The sequence below is a fragment of the Ctenopharyngodon idella genome, chromosome 21 (assembly GCF_019924925.1).
Source record: "Ctenopharyngodon idella isolate HZGC_01 chromosome 21, HZGC01, whole genome shotgun sequence".
NCBI lineage: Eukaryota > Metazoa > Chordata > Actinopteri > Cypriniformes > Xenocyprididae > Ctenopharyngodon > Ctenopharyngodon idella.
The window spans coordinates 19,619,835-19,640,906 of NC_067240.1; the positions used below are offsets into that span (position 1 = coordinate 19,619,835).

The 21,072-nt window shown below is 38.4% G+C and overlaps 1 protein-coding gene across 2 annotated transcripts; it reads right to left on the reverse strand.

Moving 5' to 3' along the window:
• Positions 1 to 2,636: 2,636 nt before the first annotated feature.
• On the reverse strand, positions 2,637 to 15,927 carry slc34a1b (solute carrier family 34 member 1b). 2 transcript variants are annotated; one of them, XM_051876674.1, is made up of 12 exons: positions 15,546 to 15,923; positions 14,835 to 14,947; positions 14,623 to 14,752; positions 14,282 to 14,425; positions 12,002 to 12,113; positions 11,709 to 11,904; positions 9,580 to 9,672; positions 9,415 to 9,493; positions 8,481 to 8,648; positions 5,572 to 5,688; positions 4,565 to 4,689; positions 2,637 to 3,030 (listed from the first exon to the last, which is right to left on the reverse strand). In XM_051876674.1, the coding sequence occupies exons 3-12, from the start codon at positions 14,744 to 14,746 to the stop codon at positions 2,767 to 2,769; spliced, it is 1,422 nt and encodes a 473-aa protein (XP_051732634.1). In that variant the 5' UTR covers positions 14,747 to 14,752; positions 14,835 to 14,947; positions 15,546 to 15,923; the 3' UTR covers positions 2,637 to 2,766. The 2 variants fall into 2 exon arrangements, with proteins under 2 accessions (XP_051732634.1, XP_051732635.1); XM_051876675.1 differs by having other exon boundaries at positions 2,887 to 3,030; positions 5,572 to 5,725; positions 15,546 to 15,927.
• Positions 15,928 to 21,072: the final 5,145 nt, after the last annotated feature.

Below are 21,072 nucleotides of genomic sequence, written 5' to 3' on the forward strand. Positions count from 1 at the left end.
CTATGCATGTCATTGCTTCTGAGGACTGAATCTGTGCATTTTAAAATTGACTCCTCAGTAAAGCCACCGGGGCCACTCAAGGAAGTCAATTTAAAAGTGTTCATATAGTCGGACTGAGCTTGACTGAAAATGAATCTTCAGTTTATGACGGGCCATTAATTCAACCATATTCATATTTGCAGTGGAACTAAAATTATGTCAGTAAAATATGTGGTGTTCCATAAAAAAATTGAGCTTATTTTGTTTTTGTTTCTTAAATTTTGTCTGTTTTATGTTTATTCTTAAAGTCCCCTTGTGGTGAAAATCAAGTTTTTAATGTTGTTTATATGTCTTTGTGATGTTTTTAATATGCTTTAAGACAAACCATGTGCAAATTCATAAGTCAACACCATTGCTGAGTATTTTCTCCTTAAAACCGCAGTTTGAAATCGGTGTCTGTGACTTTACAAACTACCTTGTACAGTGGCGTGCAGTGGTGTTCTGAAATGAGGAGGCACATTTTTTATTTATTTATGAATCAATGTAAATTCATGCATTACTCTTAACGACACATCTTCCTTGTTAAATGAACATTACTTTAAATTACATCAAAAAAAGAAACCAAATACAATTCTATTTAATAATTTTACATTAACAATGTATTGTAATAAATGTTCCGTTTATCAAAACCAAGTCAATCTCATCAAGTTAGTGTTTTAAGCATTTCTACATTCATTCCAAAATAATAACTAAAGGCAATAATAATTTAAACAATATATTTAATTTGTGTAGCCTATTGATGTTTTTCTTTTTGATTGTCATCTTAGGCTATTTTGGATGATCAGTCATGCTCCGTAAACACGGATGTTTTTGTGAAACATGCTCTGTCACAGACACGAATTGTATTTTTAATTTTACCAAGCTGGTTGCACTGAAAAAAAAAAAAAAAGAACTGCAGTCATCATGCTTTCAGTCCATTTCAAGTTTGATTTTGACGTGACATAAAGCGGTGATATCTAACTGGGTGATCTGTTTACTTATTTTTCAATTAGTCTTCCCATTGACGCCATCATTTGTTCATTCAAACTGACGCTCGGAACTCGCACGTCAACAAGAGGCGGGATTTATCGCACAAACCAATCATATCCAATCATAACCAATTACATCCAATCATAGCGCGATGGAGACATTGCCTCCTCTCACGTGACTTTCCCCCATTCATTCTCAATTACCCCCCACAAAACCCACCGCTGGGGGTCTGATGGTTTTCTATTGTTTCCTATGAGAGCAAAGGGAGGCATGATTCCTGTTGTAACTTTACCTGCGGGTGTCGCTGTTGGGCAGTGTTTCTTTAGAAATACGCGTGACTTGCGCTCTTTTTACTGTCATAATTTGTAATATTTGTGTTGTTTTATATGTAATATGGATTATTTTCTCATCCTATTTTTTTTGAGGAGGCACTGCCTCCCTTGCCTCCTCGGAGAAAACGCCCATGACCTTGTAACCAATCACATCAACGTGCCGGCGGGCTTTAGCATCATTAATAGCGAACTAGCAGGGGAGTTTCAAAAGAAGCCAGCTATCCCGGTATATTTTTCTGTTGATATATATAAATTTTGTGGATTTACAATATGATAACATTAGCAACACATTATTAGCTGTTTGATTACATAGTCAAGCAAAAGGCTAATCATATTAATCACCATTATGTGCCGATGTTGTAAAGAGTGATACCATTGTGCAGCGTTTACCTCAGTAAGTTGATCAAGTGGATCTCTAAGCTGGCGTGAGCGAGTGGAGGCGGGGCTAATTTGCAGATTCATTGACCTGCGTATATTAAATGAGGCAATGGTGTAGAGATCACAGAAATCGTGTGTCACACTTTCATTCAGTTTAAACTTTGTTTTCCTGCTTGCACTATTTCCCACCACTAGTTTGGTGTCATGGTTTTTGATTTGAGTCATCTCTGTCAGCTGTGTTTCATTAATCATCTCATTAGCACCTGTATTTAAGTTCCCTTGTTGCTGTTGGGTCTCGTTCACGTGTAGATGTGTTGTAGCTGTTCTCTCTGTCTGGATTACTTGCTTGTGGATTTATTAAAGACTGCATTGTACCTTCTTTATCGGGTTCGTGGGTGTTTTACAACACAGTGTTATAACACTGTGGTTTATTTAGACATGGTCACAGGCTTGAAAAAAAATAGCTTGATAATTAACTTGTTATAAAATTAATAGAAAATAACAGCTTATATAATACACTCATATTGACGATCAACATTTTATTTGAATGTTAAGCATCTCTCACTGAATAAAGGAAAAAATATTTTTGTAAGAGGCCCTAATTTGTACCCCATTGTATGAATCAATTTCTGTGGCTGTGTCAGGTAGTTTAGCTTCAGAAAAACACGCAGAGAGGAAACCGATTTAATCACAATGTGAAAAGAGAAACCATTTTAAGGACCAAAAAGCATTTAATGGACCATGTATAGTCTACAGCCTGCTGCTCTTGCCATTCAATGAGTCAAAAACAGCCTCAGTCTCATAATCATAAATCAAAGCTGGGCTATTTTGTGGCAAAGGCATGTGATTTTTTTCATCTTCATATTCTGTCAACTGTGGCAGATCCTCGGGAGACGTGCAGCTCTGATCACTGTTCCGGGCTTTCCTGCAGCACAATGTGACTCTTGTGATGATGGTATCCATTGGTTTGAGTGAGTGCATCCAGAGAGGTAGGTGGTCCCAGGTTTGCAGCCATGAAGGCAGGAGGTGAGGCTTTTGTGACTGCAATCTATTCACAACAACAATGCAGAGGAGGACAGCAACACATGGTACACAGATACCCACCAGAACTTGCCATCCAGCCATGGAGAGGGCAAAGACAATGGATGGCAGAAGGAGGAAGCACAGAATCAGGTATAGCACAGCAAACCACCGATATTTTGCCGTCCTGCTCACCCAAATATCGTGCCATGCGGATGGGGAGACGGGTAAGAGGAACTGGGTACCAAAGCAATATGCCCAGAATGTTGAAGATGAAATGACATAGAGCAACCTGAGAGAGACAATGAGCAGAGCGTCATGAGGGATGGGACATGGTTTTATTTGCTTTACAAACAGACGATCAGTATAGTAGATCTGTGCTCTGAGGCACATCCTGATTTTGCCAAGTTAAGACGCGTTCCTACATATATCAACATATTTTGTTTTGTTGAACATTCCTGTCCGAAAATTTAAACACAACCATATCCCTACCCCTAAACCTAACCCTATCCATAAGTTATCCATAAAATCAGATGGAAATTATAGGTGAATAACACTGATGTAGAAGCAACTAACTCTGGTTGTAAGCCTAATCTTGACAAACTGTAAACTTGTAAACTGTAAACTTGTCTGTAAATCTGATTGGTTGATTGGAATGTTGTTGATCAAAGATGCTGATGTTGATCTAGGAACATGTTGTACTTGGTGAAATCAGGTTCTGCATGCTCTGAGTCCTCTAGGAATGAGCAACACAACTTATTTTCAGCCCCTTTAGTGCTATCAAGGCCAATATCGCCTATGATATACCAATTCCACAAATGCACCGATGAGAGTGGCAAGTTTTGCGCGTGATCTACTGTTGACGCGCAAATTAAAAAACACAGACATAGTCAAATCATTTACATAATGACCAACCCAGTCTACCAAGAGCAGTGCAAATTAGCATAGCGTCTCAAATAAGCAGAGCTGATGCTCATCAGGTGCGGGTCGACACAGGCGCAACTTGTTACATGTAATCTGACAAACACGTACACATATATATAGGCCAACATGGCTTGGCAAACGATATGTTCGGATAACGTCTTCCTCTGGCATTCCAAAGAAATTATATAAGTGGAAAATATTTTCTCCCTTCTACCACGCGCTCTCTGTTCTCTGCGGCGTCTCCTCCTAGCAGCAACAATTGCAGCCATGTCGCAAAATGGGTTAAGGCATGCTTTTTTTGGGGCGTTAAATAATCGCAAATACCAGTAAATTGACTAGCGCAAACCTTAGTAAATCGCGTTGCGTGATTCATTTAAATACTCTCTCCCATGAATTTTGCATCTGAAAGGGAAACGCCTACAAATGCATATGCAATAAATTCAGCTGCAAAAACAACCCAGTCCATGCCTTTTCAGTGCTAATTTTGCACTGCGTGTCTTTAGTAAATCTCAACAGTAGTTTTTTAATGCCAAAAGAGGGTTTGCGCTGGCACAAGCTGTTAGTAAATCTGGCCTTTAAACTGCAAAATATTTGACTTCTGTGTTATCATTTGTTAAAGTCGACATGAAACAGAAGCTTCAATGTTTTTTCTTCCCTATTGTGACATATATCTGAGTGAACTTCTTGAATGTAGGGCAGACTTGATTTTGTCCATTGGGAATTGATTGGACAGTTGGGTTGCTGTTGTTTGCTAATTACTGTAATCTCATTTGAGTGACAGGATACAACGTTATGTATTATCGGAAGCATCAATATTCTAAGATCAATCCGCCATTCCTAGAGTCCTCTAACTCAGACACTGTTTAATTAATTGAGAATGTTCAGGTCTCAAATGGCATCACCTGAAAGGCCGCAGCTAGCTTGTCTCCTGGGCTAGCTAATGCGGCTAAGATGGCTGTAGTGGTTGTTCCGATATTGGATCCCAGGGTCAGAGGGTAGGCCCGCTCGATACTTATCACACCAATACCTGAAAGCACAATGAACATGAGAGTCTACCAGAGCAGATGATTTCTGTTACTAATGAGACCTTCCCATAAGGTGAATCCAGCCTTATTAGGAGCAAATTGGATGACCATGTATGACCATGATCATTGACACCATCATTGACACTCTTATTTGTCACTGACCCCTAGAAGCTTTCAATTGTTTGAAAAGACTGCCTCTGTGTTTGCCTTTGAAAAGAAGAAATAATGTTTGAAAAATTTTGTCTGCACGACTTCTGTGGCAGCTCTAAAGCTCCTTGGGATTAGTGGTCTCCCAGGCAGTGTAATTAGGAAGCTGTGGATCCATAATCTGTCATGCCTCACTAGAAAGTCTAATCACTGTGTAGCTAATTACAATAAATCCAGAAGCAATGTTAGACCATCACTTGTCGAGCCATCAGAAGGGCAGGTGGATTAGAGAGGGTTAAGAGCATCAAGTGAACATCTCTCTTCTCTTGGCACTGTTTCTCCCTTCCCCTATTTAATTTCTCTCTCCCGTGCTCTTATTTGTTGAAGCACAACAACTTAGTCTGTCATTTCGCTGGGAAATCGAGTGCATGAGTTACTGCATTGAGTAAAACTTCACATTATTCATCGGCCAGAACAGACCATTTATTCCCAGGGCACAAAGCTCATAGTGAATACGAATGAGTGGAAGTCAACCCTGTGAGGGCTAAAGATTAACTCCTCTAAGGCTCAGTGGTGTCTAAATGCAAATATTAGTGCATTACTCAGAGGTGATCTTGGGTGTAATGAATTTCTCAGGTCATCTGGGTGCCCAGCTAGATAATTTGAAAATTCAAAGCACTTTGCTGACATTCTTGCCCATAGGTTCAGCCTGGTCATCTAAGGGAAGAAGGACTCACCTATCAAAGGAGTGATGGCAGAAGTGAACACCGAACTGCTCTGAACAACAAAGGTCATGCCAGCACCAACCAGAATGGCCAGGTAGCCACTCAACCATCCAAACGGAAAAGGAAAGTCTGCAGGAAAGTGTTTTGTTTACATCTCCTGAAAATGCTGTAAAAATGACAATATAATTTAGGCTCCCTTTGGGATTCCTTAAACTGAAAAACTGGATGAAATTCTCAGTGTGTTTTTGGAAAGGTCAGCACACTTGGAAACTCTTGGAAAGTGTTTATTGGAGTCTGTAAGTTCTTTCAAAGACTGTAAGAGTTAGACGGGTTCCTGGGTCAGCATATTTTGTTGATCCTGGAACAACATTCCTTCAACATTCCAACCATATCCCTGCCCCTAAACCTAACCCTACCCATAAGTTATCCCTAAAATCAGAGGGAAATGATAGGTGAATAACACTGATATAGAAGCACCTAGCCCTGGTTGTAAGCCTAATCTTTACATAAACTGTAAACTTGTCTTTCAAATCTGATTGGTTGATTGGAATGTTGTTCCAGGGTCAACAAAGATGTTGATCCAGGAACATGTTGTACTTGGTCAATTTAGGTTCTGATTCAGGGGTGGTTCCACCAATAAACCCCATCATAAGGGAAATGTTTCAATAGGGCAGTGTGCATTTACTCCTAAATTATAACATATTTAGAGATGAGTTTAGTATGTACAAGATAATCATGCAGCGTACAATTATTAAGGTAAATAAACAGAAATAAATAAGCTGGCAAATTAAAATTACCCTAGGGTAAACTTACTGTACCCAACTCTTATCTGAGTTTTGCAAAAATACATCATATCAGTTTTTTTAATAATTCATAAAAACAAGAAATAGGCATAATGAATGTCAACTATGAAATCAAATATTCTATGTAAATGTATGCAATTTGAAAGTTTAGTTGAATAATGACTGAAACAGATTCCCAGACATAGATACATCTGAAAGACAAACCATTAAACCATATACACTATATTGCCAAGAGTTTTGGGACTAATCACTGTGTAGCTAATTACAATAAATCCAGAAGCAATGTTAGACCATCACTTGTCGAGCCATCAGAAGGGCAGGTGGATTAGAGAGGGTTAAGAGCATCAAGTGAACATCTCTCTTCTCTTGGCACTGTTTCTCCCTTCCCCTATTTAATTTCTCTCTCCCGTGCTCTTATTTGTTGAAGCACAACAACTTAGTCTGTCATTTCGCTGGGAAATCGAGTGCATGAGTTACTGCATTGAGTAAAACTTCACATTATTCATGTATCTATATTGCCAAGAGTTTTGGGACGCCTGCCTTTACGTGCACATGAAATTTAATGACATCCCATTCTTAATCCGTAGGGATTAATATGGAGTTGGCCCACCCTTTGCAGCTATAACAGCCTCAACTCTTCTGGGAAGGCTTTCCACAAGGTTTAGGGGTGTGTTTATGGGAATTTTTGACCATTCTTCTAGAAGCGCATTTGTGAGGTGATGTTGGCGAGAAGGCCTGGCTCGCAGTCTCCGCTCTAATTCATCCCAAAGGTGTTCTATCGGGTTGAGGTCAGGACTCTGTGCAGGCCAGTCAAGTTCCTCCACACCAAACTCACTCATCCATGTCTTATGGACCTTGCTTTGTGCATTGGTGCGCAGTCATGTTGGAACAGGAAGGGGGCATCCCCAAACTGTTCCCACAAAGTTGGGAGCATGAAATTGTCCAAAATGTCTTGGTATGCTGAAGCATTAAGAGTTCCTTTCACTGGAACTAAAGGGCCAAGCCCAACCCCTGAAAAACAACTCCACACCATAATCCCCCCTCCACCAAACTTTACACTTGGCACAATGTAGTCAGGCAAGTACCGTTCTCCTGGCAACCACCAAAATCAGACTCATCCATCGGATTGCCAGACAGAGAAGCGTGATTCGTCACTCCAGAGAACACGTCTCCACTGCTCTAGAGTCCAATAATGGCGTGCTTTACACCACTGCATCCGACGCTTTGCATTGCACTTGGTGATGTAAGGCTTGGATGCAGCTGCTCGGCCATGGAAACCCATTCCATGAAGCTCTCTATTCACTGTTCTTGAGCTAATCTGAAGGCCGCACGAAGTTTGGAGGTCTGTAGCTATTGACTCTGCAGAAAGTTGGCGACTTCTGCGCACTGTGCGCCTCAGCATGCGCTGACCCCACTCTGATTTTATGTGGCCTACCACTTCGTGGCTGAATTGCTGTTGTTCCCAATTTCTTCCACTTTGTTATGATACTAATAACAGTTGACCGTGATATATTTAGTAGTGAGGAAATTTCACGAATGGACTTTTTGCACAGGTGGCAACCTATCACGATACCACGCTTGAATTCACTGAGCTCCTGAGAGCGACCCATTCTTTCACAAATGTTTGTAGAAGCAGTCTGCATGCCTAGGTGCTTGATTTTATACACCTTTGGCCATGGAAGTGATTGGAACCCCTGAATTCAATGATTTGGAGGGGTGTCCCAATACTTTTGGCAATATAGTGTATATAAGTCAATGAATTATAATATTAATATGTGAGGATAATGTGTAAGGAGTATTGGACATTTTTCAAATAAAAATAATCACTAATATATAAAATGAAAAAAAAATATATATATATATATATACATCTTTTAATATCCAACAGATCAATATAACTATATTATGACTTTTTTTTTTTTTTAATCTAAACTTTTCAGAATAAATCTCATAAAAGTTGATGTTCTGATCAGACCATCAAGATTCATAAGAGCATAACAATGTGTTGAGATGCATTATAGCGACATCTGTGGTCAAATAAGAAAAATAACATCTAAGGAATCTTTATAAACATTTCACATACCTCCTCACAATCACATATAAACTGGTAGTTCTCACCTGTGTTGATGATTTTCTGGATAGCTTTGGCCACTTGTCCCTGGAGGAGGGAGTTGAGAAGCTTAACCAGCAGCAGGAGGCAGGTGCAAAGCACCAGCAGTGAGGAAGACAGCAGAATCAAGCCCACAGCCAGATCAGACAATCCCGTCTCCACAAATAGATGAGTGCCTGCTCCAACACACACATGCATTTACATCTCCAGTCTCTTGCGGAAATGTGCCCGTCAGTCACGCATTGACAGGCATGTGTTCATATTAACAGTGATTAGCCCATCAGCTGCTGATTATGGGATGTGTTAGTAGAAAGAGGATTTCAGATTCTTACAAAAAAAAAAAAAACATTATTTAAGCATCACCAAAAAAGTGGCTTCTAGAAATAATTTATAATTGATAGCTTGAGTCAGACTGTCCTCTGATAAATATGGATATATTACATATGTTTTTCTCATTATGATGGGTCAAAAGATGATAAAAAATATTACCTCAAAGTCAATATATGAGGCAGGATGACTCAAAAGCTCATTGAAAGTTTAAAAACATCTTGCTTCCTAATACAGCATGTACGCTGTTTGTTACTGTTTTTGATGTCGAATGTGTAGTTAGTCTTTTACACAAGCATATGACTCAGTGACTGTTTCTCTCACAGGATGTACTAATACAGAATAAATGACCGTTATTAGCCCAGACAGAGCTCCGAGTAAATGCAGAAGAGCCAAACAGTCAACAGAAGGATTGAAAAAAGGGTGCATTGTTTGAATAAGGCATTGCTCTAGTATTAGAAATCTTAAAGTTTGAAGCCAGATTGAATGGATAACAATTCTGTTTTATTTAAAACTGTATGCATGAAATGACTATTGATCAAAGGAAGGCTATTTGCTGTGTTTTTGTCCATTTTGTTTGCTATTCCTTTGAAATTTGATAGAGTTTTGACTCACATTTTTCGGCATTCATGTAAAGTGATGTGGTTGGTACTGTCGAGTTTTCTGAAAGCACGAAAGAAATATTCTCTTGGAACTGTGGATAAAAAATTTAGATAACGTCATGTGCTGCAAGAATACATCAAAGATCTTCATCTGTAGGCAAACAGAGACATCACTCACCGTGATCCGTTTCTGGCACCAAACTTTTATCAGGCTCTTATTGCGCAGCACCTCTTGGCCTGTTGCTATACCTATGATTACGTTCTTATCTAGCTGAAAGGGAAAAAATAAAAATGTCTTTTAACTCTAAACTCTAAGATTAATGACAGTACTGGAGGGCAAACAGTGTGATATTTAATTAGGCTACACAAGTTTTAACAAGCTCCAAAGCATTTAACAAGAAAACTAATGACCAGTTTTTTTTTTTTTTTATAATGACACCCAATTGGCCATGTACTTTAAGCAATAAATCACCCAAAATGAAAAATCTTTCATTATTTAATTATACTCATGTCATGTAATTCCAAACTTTCGTTCTCCCATGGAAAACAAAAGATGTTTTGAAGAACAGTCACGCTGATCTTTTCCATTCAATGAAAATAGACGGTTATAAAGGGCTGTCAAGTTCCAAAAAGGTCAAAAAACAAAATAAGAGCACAATAAGAGAAGCGATAAAGACTTGCTTTACTCAATAAAGTAGGCTAAAACTACCTCAAATGTGTACTTAATTGTTGGATTCCACAACTGATAACATAAAACATAAGACAATACAACATTTACTGTGTCATAAAAGTTACTGATGACTTAATTTGATAAATTTTCTATTGTGCTTCTGATTTGGCTGTGAGATTCGGCGATTTTGGGTGACTTTCGTTGTCATTCTGTCTGTTTCTGTGTAGCTGTGCTGTTGTCCAGTTGGCATTTTCGCACCAAAATGGCTGCCGCACTATCGAAGCGCTACCTAGTGGCTGTTACCAAAAAAGCATCAGAGTTCCGCCTCTTGGTTTCTATACTCTTTGACTGTAGTGATCCTGTAAATCACACAGAAGTCACTTTCAAACTGTAAAAAGATTTGAGTTCAGGGAAGAAGGAGGTGGGAACCGGTGAACGTTAAACATAACTTTAATCACAAAATAAACAAAGAACAAATGAAAGTAAAGCTGTAGTTTTGTTTGTTCCATGGACGGCTCAGCTAAACAGGCCAATAAGAGACTATTAACTACTATTATTCTTTTTAATTATAGACCTACTAATGTCTAATTAAACATCTACAAATGTATAAATCTGATCAGAGATCAGGTAAAACCTATAGACTTGATTCATGGGTTCACAGAGATTATCGCCCCTTAGTGGTGAACAATTTAAATTTCGAAACGTTTCGAAACACTTATAACGTAACGAAGCCTCGTTTACTGAAATCACGTGAGTTTGGCAGCTTGATTCACACTCCGAACCACTGATTCAAAACAAAAGATTCGTAAACCTTCGAAGCTTCATGAAGCAGTGTTTTGAAATCGCCCATCACTAGAAATTGTTGAATAAAGTTGTTATTTTGTTTTTTTTGGCACAAAAAGTATTCTCGTCGCTTCATAACATTAAGGTTGAACCACTGTACTCACATAACCTGTTTTAAATATGTCTTTAGTACCTTTCTGGGCACTGAAAGTGTAAATTAACTTGCTGTCAATGGAGGCCTCACTGAGCCATCGGATTTGATCAAAAATATCTTATGTGTTCTGAAGATAAACAAAGGCATTACACGTGTGGAACGACATAAGGGTGAGTAATTAATGACAGAATTTTAATTTTTGGGTGAACTAACCCTTTAAGCTCTTTATAGTTGTGTGGATTCTGATTGACAGTGTTTTTTATCATTCATCAGCTGCAAAATATAATTCTGAAAGTGATTGCAACAATATTGTTCCTCTGTGTCTTTATAATTATAGTTGTAGTGTGGACCTCCATATTCTCATAGAAGTAGAAAGATTATGCTTTATAGTTATCGTCCTTTGGTGTGAACGGCCTTAAAGTCTTGTGAAGCCAGATTTATGTGAGGAACAGTGCAAAATGTAGAACAATATTATCTGAAACATTTATTGTATAGCTTGAGAAAACTTTTCTACAGAGCATGAGTAATATGGACCACTTCTTTGATACCTTTATGGTGGATTTTTCAAAATTGACAGCCTTTCAACTATGTTCTAAAACTTTTCTTTTGTGTTTTACAGAAGAAAGAAAGGTAACCTTGTTGGTCCTGGAACAAATATCCCTATCAGCGAATCAGATTTGATAACAGAATAAAGCAGCACCTGTATAATACTTTTGGTGAGGGGTTCTGTGATGACTTTCAGGAGCTCTGGGCCATCCTCTCCGCTCACGATGTTGAAACTTTCAACCACCGCCTCCGACGCGAGCCTCATCACGCCAGTGACGGCTTCCAGCGGCAGCAACACCAACACTGACAGCCAGTTAAAGCAATCGTGCACTGTGGCACCCGCAAAAGCTCTGAAACAGTCCCACACAGAAAGTGTCATTAAAGAGCTCCAAACTTTTTATTGATGGTTGAATGCTGACAGTGTGAGGTACTGTATGCTCTCTTTACCGTTTGAACTCCTCTCTCTCCCCTGCCTGCATCAGAGCCACAATGGTGTTGGTGACAGATGTGCCAATGTTTGATCCCATGATGATGGGAATGGCAGATTCAACATCCAGCACTGTATGAAATACAAAATGTAGAAAGCCGATCAATAGATGTGAGTCACGCTTCATTAAGTACAACAATTATCCTTAGGCAGTTATGAAGAAAAACAAACCCAGGAGGCTGCTATCATGCACAAAATGTTCGTTCTCAGGAAATAAGTATTAGATGGCTACTCACCAAATCAATAAAAAAATATTGATTTGACTTTAAAATATTTTATCATTTTATCTGCATGTATATATTATCCTAAAGCTTCCACTAAGAGTAAAATATGTTGCGTTTACGCCATAATTACTGTAATTACAAAATGACAACACGTGACATTCTACTCTGAGCTGTTCGCAATTATTCATTTCTATGGCAACAAAATTAATGTCAAAATGAATCTGTGGTGCCCAGGTGGTGTAGTGGTCACGTGGTGCAAGTTGGAGCTCTTAGAAAATTCCCAGTTTACAAACTGTAATTACGAATACTATGAGGATAATAATTACGACATGACGTGAACTCACCTATAGTTCATTACAATATATATATACACCAATCAGGCATAACACCACTGACAGGTGAAGTGAATAACACTGATTATATCTTCATCACGGCACCTGTTAGTGGGTGGGATATATTAGGCAGCAAGTGAACATTTTGTCCTCAAAGTTGATGTGTTAGAAGCAGGAAAAATGGACAAGCGTAAGGATTTGAGTGAGTTTGATAGGGGCAAATTGCGATGGCTAGATGACTGGGTCAGAGCATCTCCAAAACTACAGATCTTGTGTGGTGTTCCCGGTCTGCAGTGGTCACTATCTATCAAAAGTGGTCCAAGGAAGGAACAGTGGTGAACCGCCGACAGAGTCATGGGCGGCCAAGGCTCATTGATGCATGTGGGGAGCGAAGGCTGGCCTGTGTGGTCCAATCCAACAGACGAGCTACTGTAGCTCAAATTGCTCAAGAAGTTAATGCTGGTTCTGATAGAAAGGTGTCAGAATACACCTGACACCTGTTGTGTATGGGGCTGCATAGCCGCAGACTAGTCAGGGTGCCCATGCTGACCCCTGTCCACCACCAAAAGCGACAACAGTGTGCACGTGAACATCAGAACTGGACCACGGAGCAATGGAAGAAGGTGGCCTGGTCTGATGAATCATGTTTTCTTTTACATCACGTGGATGGCCGGGTGCATTTGCGTCGCTTACCTGGGGAACACATGGCACCAGGATGCACTATTGGAAGAAGGCAAGCCGGCGGAGGCAGTGTGATGCTTTGGGCAATGTTCTGCTGGGAAACCTTGGATCCTGCCATCCATGTGAATGTTACTTTGACACGTACCACCTACCTAAGCATTGTTGCAGACCATGTACACCCTTTCATGGAAACGGTATTCCCTGGTGGCTGTGGTCTCTTTCAGCAGGATAATGCGCCCTGCCACAAAGCAAAAATGGTTCAGGAATGGTTTGAGGAGCACAACAACGAGTTTGAGGTGTTGACTTGGCCTCCAAATTCCCCAGATCTCAATCCAGTTGAGCATCTGTGGGATGTGCTGAACAAACAAGTCCGATCCATGGAGGCCCCACCTCGCAACTTACAGGACTTAAAGGATCTGCTGCTGACATCTTGGTGCCAGATACCACAGTACACCTTCAGGGGTCTAGTGGAGTCCATGCCTCGATGGGTCAGGACTGTTTTGGCAGCAAAAGGGGACCAAAATAATATTAGGATGGTGGTCATAATGTTATGCCTGATCGGTGTATATATAATATATATATATCAACAACCAGCATAGCAAAATAATAGTTATAACAGTAATATTAAAACTTAATATTTTAATTACACAAGAATAAGATGGCGCCATTTGCATTTGTATGAAACAAGAAAAAACAATTTTACAGTGTGATTCTAGAGACACAAAAATAGTTACCTAGATGAGCAAACTGAATGAGCGGAGTGATGCCATAAAAATAATATTGTGAATTCGAACATACTACTCATTCCACGTACTGCTTTTCGCCTACTTTATGAAAGCATATTCGACGTGCAAACTGAATATTGTCCCAATTAACCAATCAGAATTGAGTATTCCAGAGTGCTGTATAAATATTTTGTTTTTTGTAACAATAATAATCTATAATATATAGGTTTATAATATATAGAGCAATACTGCGTTTGTAACGACTGCATCTGACTTACATCCAGAGGAAACCAAACTAACAACAATGGAGGTGGAAGTGCTGGAACTTTGGACCAGGACAGTAACCAGTATTCCCACCACCAGTCCCGCCACAGGGTTAGAAAAGACCGCGTTGTCCTTAAATATGTCACCTGCAACCCTACCTGTCCAAAGATACAGAACACATCCCACTCAAAGCTTTATTTCCACTCCGAGGAAGTGATGTTGAATTAGTAATTAGTGGTCACAAAGTAACCAGCTTTTCACATTCACATTTCCTCATTTGGAAATATTGTGTTTACAGTAGTTACTATATCAGTGAACAGTGGAAAATGTAAAACAAAAAGGTGTTAAAGGTTACCTCCAGCTAACTGAAAGGCTGAGCTCAGGATGTCCAGAGAACAGATAAACATGTACAGAAAGAGAAGAAGAAGAGGTATCTTGCCAATTTTGATGAAGATGTGTTTTCCCATCGTCCCCATCATATGGTTCTGGATAAAAAGTCTATTTTAAAGAATTTTTCGGGAATACAGTTTTATTGAGTATTTTTAGATTTTTTTTAATCATACTCACCCACTATTTTACTGACTGATCTGAGATCTTCCTTGTAAGACAGGTAAAATAGTCCTACTTTTATTCTTTTATGGCTCAGATGACGTTATGGGGCATCTTGCCATAGATCACCGCTAGGAAGGAAATCCTTTTATTGATTTATATTTATCTTACTAAAACTATATATATATATATATATATATATATATATATATATATATTGACAGAGCTGATCAAGTTCTTAAAAAGTGTGGTTAGCAACAGAGTCAGTACAATATGACTTGTGAATTCAATGAAAATTTAAATTAGCTTTAATTTCATCCCCCTCAGCAAGATCCATTTTCATATATCTAGGATTCAGAAAGCAAAAACACATTTGATTCAATTCTACTAATTAAAACCATCATTCAACATAAACATCATTGTAAGAAAATGTCTCATTTTTGCTTTATTACCATTCCGAGGCATTTTACCACCATTTAATTTAGTGTCTCTTCATGAAAAAGCAGTTTTCCTGTTTGAAAACTGAACATTAATAACTATAAAAGTTCATTATGTTCCTGAACATTAAAAGCTTATTCGCCTGAAACAATACTGAGTTGCTTCATTCCTCTTTTTCTTTTTTCATCCTCTTTTTGATTTAGGAAAAATTATATTGACAACCACAGTCATGATTGTGAAGCAATTACAAACAACAAAAGATAAAAAGAAAACAGCATGGTCAATACGTACCTCATCATGTAATGATGCTCTGTACACCTGCATGGCTGCATGTATATTCATTCATCGGCCAGCATTTATACATGCCATCTCAGTTTGGGGGACAAAGTCACTCATTATGCAGTGCATAGTTAAAAAGTAAATAGAAAAACATGGGGAAATAAAAGTTAAATAAAACATTTACTAAAGCCATTTTATTTAAAATGCTTTAGCTGTGACAGAGCAATTTGATATGCAGAGCTAAATAATTGTGTTCATGTCTCTCTGAGGGGCCAGAGAATGGACAGTGGGACACCAAGTGGTGAGACATTGATGAATGGTTTGAATATTTCCAGACCTGCTATGCTTTTCAATTATATCTGATTGCAGATACCAAAAGATTGTGAATAATGCATAAAGAGACAAATTATTGATGTTTAGATTTATAGACACCATGCAGAGTTAAGAGCCAAACAATCAGTTACACTATAATTCACTTACATGCATAAATGAATAACATGCCTTTAAACTCTCATGAACTATAAAATCCCTGGTGCATTCAATCCTGCCACTCACTGTTCTGGAATGAGCAAGCCCTGCAATTAAATGACCTCACAGGTGACACGTTACAAAGCGATCCCAATTTTTGGGCAATTTTTTCAACAACAATTTTTTCGTCTCTGTAAAACGTTAGATAATAAAAATGCAACTTTTTGTTCACGTTAGCTCATGTTAAATAATCTTTACGGTAACACTTTATTTCAATGGTCCACTATAGACATAACTTTGCAACTACATGTCAACTAACTCTCATTATGTATTAGTAGACTATGTGCTTAATATCTGCTAACACTTTATTTTGATGCTCCCCATCAGACATTCGTCTATAAGTAACTTTGCATTTACATGTCAAATTATTCTACTAACCTAACCCTAACCTAACAGCCTGCTAATACTCTAGAGTTAGTTGACATGTAGTTGCAAAGTTACTTATAGTTAGTGGAATATCTAAAGAGCCAGTCTGGTCTCATTGTTAATACGTAGGTATTAATACGTAAATTAACTTTCAAAGACACAAAACGTACATTTTTGTACGTTTGGATAGGTGCTGAAACGTACAATATGGACGTATTGGCAGCATTTAAACGTAGAATTATTACGTTTTTACAGCGAAAAAATGTAAAATATTTACGAATTTTTCGTCATAAAGATATATGTATAATTTTCCTTTTATCATTATATAGATAAATGTAAGATCCCTAAATCCCACCCCGAACCTAAACATACCCATTTTATACAGAATATTAAAAGAATAAAACATAATGGACAGGAATGTGTAGGAAAATGACCATTTTAGCAACAATATAGCATTAAAACGATATTTTGAGCCGCTAATCCCACACCTACCCCTAAACCTACCCATTTCTTATACTGTTATATAAAAAGAATAACAGACAAACAAGCGTAATCACAATAATTTATTTATTGCGAAAATGTCAAAAGTGGTACCAAAAGTAGTTCAAATGATGATGAGTCGCAGTCCTCTCTGGCGGTAATAGTTTATGGGTTACAGAGCAGGATTTAATTTATTAATCAATGAAAATATGAATGCGGCTTCTGTTTGTGAAGGTGCGCACTCATTTCAAATGTCTGAAACACGGCATGTCGCAATTTGTGACGAAGCAGGTGAGAGAGCCAATGAGCGTTTGATATCAGTGCCGTAAACCATGTCGTAACGCTTCTCGAGGGCGCAACTTTCAAATTTGAATCATAACAAGCGCGGGCTCGCTGCTGAGAATAAAGATGAAAATTGCCGGATAAAGGGCTGAATTTGGACCTGTTCCTTACAAACATATGGACTCTAAAGATTTGGAGTACAGCGAACAAATAAAATTGATGTGATTTGTGAATTTAAGTTGTGATCTTATGGTTGTATTGTCAGTTGCTGCATAGTAGAAAATGCCTTTTTGTGTCTGTCTCTCAGCAAACAAACTAAATTACATAATGGTTAAACAATTACAGAAATGTCATTCATTTTAAGGTTTTAAAGTGTAGTCTTGTTTAACATTATGTAATCCAACGAAACGAGTTTGCAGCACAAGTCACGAACAGAAATGTTATTTCATATTAAGTAGATGAAATAACTGCATTTAATAAATGCGACTAAAAACATGTATTGATATGACAATTGAATACAACAGAATCAAAACAATGCCATGATTTTAATATTAATACATGGGAATTCATACACATTCACACTTGGATACGCAAGTAATTTACATTTCATTGCTGTCAATACGCAAGTATTTTATGTTTTAGTGCTATAAATACGCCAATATTGTGCGTTTCTGTCAGGACCACTATCGTCAAATATGATTGATAATTGCATAGAGTTTGTATTGGCGGTTCTGTTCTGGGCAAGAACTCCCTGCGCATCCATGCAGCCTATATAAGAGCAGGGAGAACAGCCTGAGAGCACCCTCAATAATTTAACATGTACACATATTTCAAGAATTAGTTTGATTCAGAGGAATCATAAGGCCAATCCTGACTGAAGAGAGGAGGAGCTGGGGATGGAGGAGGGTAATTAGCTCCTGAGAAATGCAATAGCTGCTTATAATAATTCTGAGGAGCTTATATATGGATGCTGTGATAGGCGTCGTATTCCTATAGGTAGACGTGAGTCACCTGGGAGTCAGCTGATGCGAGCTTGACTGACATGACCTGCCAGAACTGATGCTAATGCTGGATTTTTGTGTGTATGAAAACGTAAGTAAATGTACGTGTGGTAGAACCACACTTTACGTAAAAAATACACACGTATTCTCATGAGATCACGAAAGAGCACCATCCAAATAAAGTGTAACCATATTGACTAAATAATGTTAACAGATATTGATTTTAATAATGTATTAGTAAATGTTGAAATTAATATTAACTATGATTAATGAATGCTTTATTGGTATTGTTCATTGTTAGATCAGGTTAACTAATGTGAAAAATTGAACCTTGTTGAAAGTGTTACTACCTCACAAGACCCCTATTATCCCAATGCTATCTTACAATTAACAATTCAATTCTCATTTGATCTCTCAAGATGTTGCTTATTAGTTTTGTTTTATTTTTGTTTTCCCAGAAACCAGTCGGATATTCACATTAATCAAATAGCAACAGTGGTGAGTTCAATAAAAATAACTTTCCCACCAAACTTTCCTATAATTTACGTCTTGGCCAGCTGGCCAACAAGAACACCCACGAACAATGAAATGAAAGCTTGACAGAATTGATTTGTTTCCTCATAAAGTATCACTGTGAGCACATTATTTCCTGAAACTCTAATTCTCTAAACCTAGTACTCTACTCTGGGTAACCTGCTCTTCAGGATCATTCCGTACTCATGCAGTGAGCTGACTGTGGTGATGTGACAATGGAGCAACAGCAATGATCCGGCCCACAGTAATTTTCAGTGCCAAATAAGCAGAAATAATTTAGAGTGGGTGAAAGCTCGTGATGTGAACCCTCGGCATCTGTCTGTCTGTTATCAGTCAGAGGACACTGGCCTGGTTGTTAGCAATAGATAGGAGGTGGTAGCCTTTGACTGCAACGGATAAAGTTGGATATACAAAGCTAATAATATATTTGGTGCTTTGAATAGAAATCCAGACTTTAGTGAAATTGGTTTATTTTAGTCATTAAGATGTTCTAAATCAGTATTTTTGTCTTTTTTCCAGTAAATATATATATCTGAACATACTTGGGGGGAAAAAAATCAATTTTTCAATTTTTTATCTCTTGTTTTAAAGGGGTCGTGCCATGAGAAATCAAACTTTTGTCAAACTCATTTGACATATAAGTCTTTGTACCATTAAAACATCCTGCAAGTTTCAAAGCTTAAAACATCCTCCTCATTATAAACAAAGAATTGATTTAATCAAGCTTCGAAAACAGCTTGTTTTGATATTGGGTTACTTGTGACGTCACATGACAAATACATTTGCATATGCCTGCCTCCAAAGCAAGACATCGACAAATAGTTTTACATCATTGCACCACAGGCCCCACCCACTGACATTCATTCGCTTAACAGATGACAGTTGCCTACACTGGATGTGAGCGTTGTGTCGGGTCAAAAGCAAACAGAACCCATGATAATCACTGATGCTGTCTACACTATGGAAGGCAAATAAGGCCAAAATTTGTGAAACTAACATCTTAATGCATAATTACGCATTATCATGTTAGTTTCACACCTTTTGGCTCTAATGGCCTTCCATACTACACTGGATACAGTATACAGATGCATGTTATGGCATACTCCACGCACTTGAGTCTGTCGACAACAGGGTAAATGGAAGTGTGAAAGACCGTTCACTTTGACATGTCCAGTTTAAAAAGCTCATTTGCTTCTCTGTAGAGATTTCAGAAGGATCCAAGTGGATGGTTTATTTTAATGACGTCCTGAATCGCGTTGGAGGATTATATGTTTGTTTGGAGCATTTCGTTTTGTAAACGAGGCACAGTGTAATGAAGAGATAGCAAAGAAACTTTTGTTGAAAGTTGAAGCAGCCAACTGTATTGCATCTGACAGCAGCCGCATCACAAACTGTTAGTAAATGACTTCACGATGCTTTGTCTGTAAATGATGATTTTATATGGTTGTTTTCAAAACACTATGGCTGCATCCGAAATCTTAGGCACCTGACTTGTTGCCTTGCTGCCTTAGGCAATGACTCTGCAGGCAGCGTTTGCGCACAAAGGCACTTCAAGAAACTGATTTCAGACAGACTTCTGAGGCAGCGTAACAGTTTAATGATCTACAGCAAAATACAGTGAACTTTGGTGAGAACTAAACAAATATTTAATTACTACAGTAGTAATTTCTCACTAGAAATGACATCCGAAGTGGAAAATGTTGGTCAAAAATGTACAGTGGGTACGGAAAGTATTCAGACCCCCTTAAATTTTTCACTCTTCGTTATATTGCAGCCATTTGCTAAAATCATTTAAGTTCATTTTTTTTCCTCATTAATGTACACACAGCACCCCATATTGACAGAAAAACACAGAATTGTTGACATTTTTGCAGATTTATTAAAAAAGAAAAACTGAAATATCACATGGTCCTAAGTATTCAGACCCTTTGCTCAGTATTTAGTAGAAGCACCCTTTTGATCTAATACAGCCATGAGTCTTTTTGGGAAAGATGCAACAAGTTTTTCACACCTGGATTTGGGGATCCTCTGCCATTCCTCCTTGCAGATCCTCTCCAGTTCTGTCAGGTTGGATGGTAAACGTTGGTGGACAGCCATTTTTAGGTCTCTCCAGAGATGCTCAATTGGGTTTAAGTCAGGGCTCTGGCTGGGCCTTTCAAGAACAGTCACGGAGTTGTTGTGAAGCCACTCCTTCGTTATTTTAGCTGTGTGCTTAGGGTCATTGTCTTGTTGGAAGGTAAACCTTCGGCCTAGTCTGAGGTCCTGAGCACTCTGGAGAAGGTTTTCGTCCAGGATATCCCTGTACTTGGCCGCATTCATCTTTCCCTCAATTGCAACCAGTCGTCCTG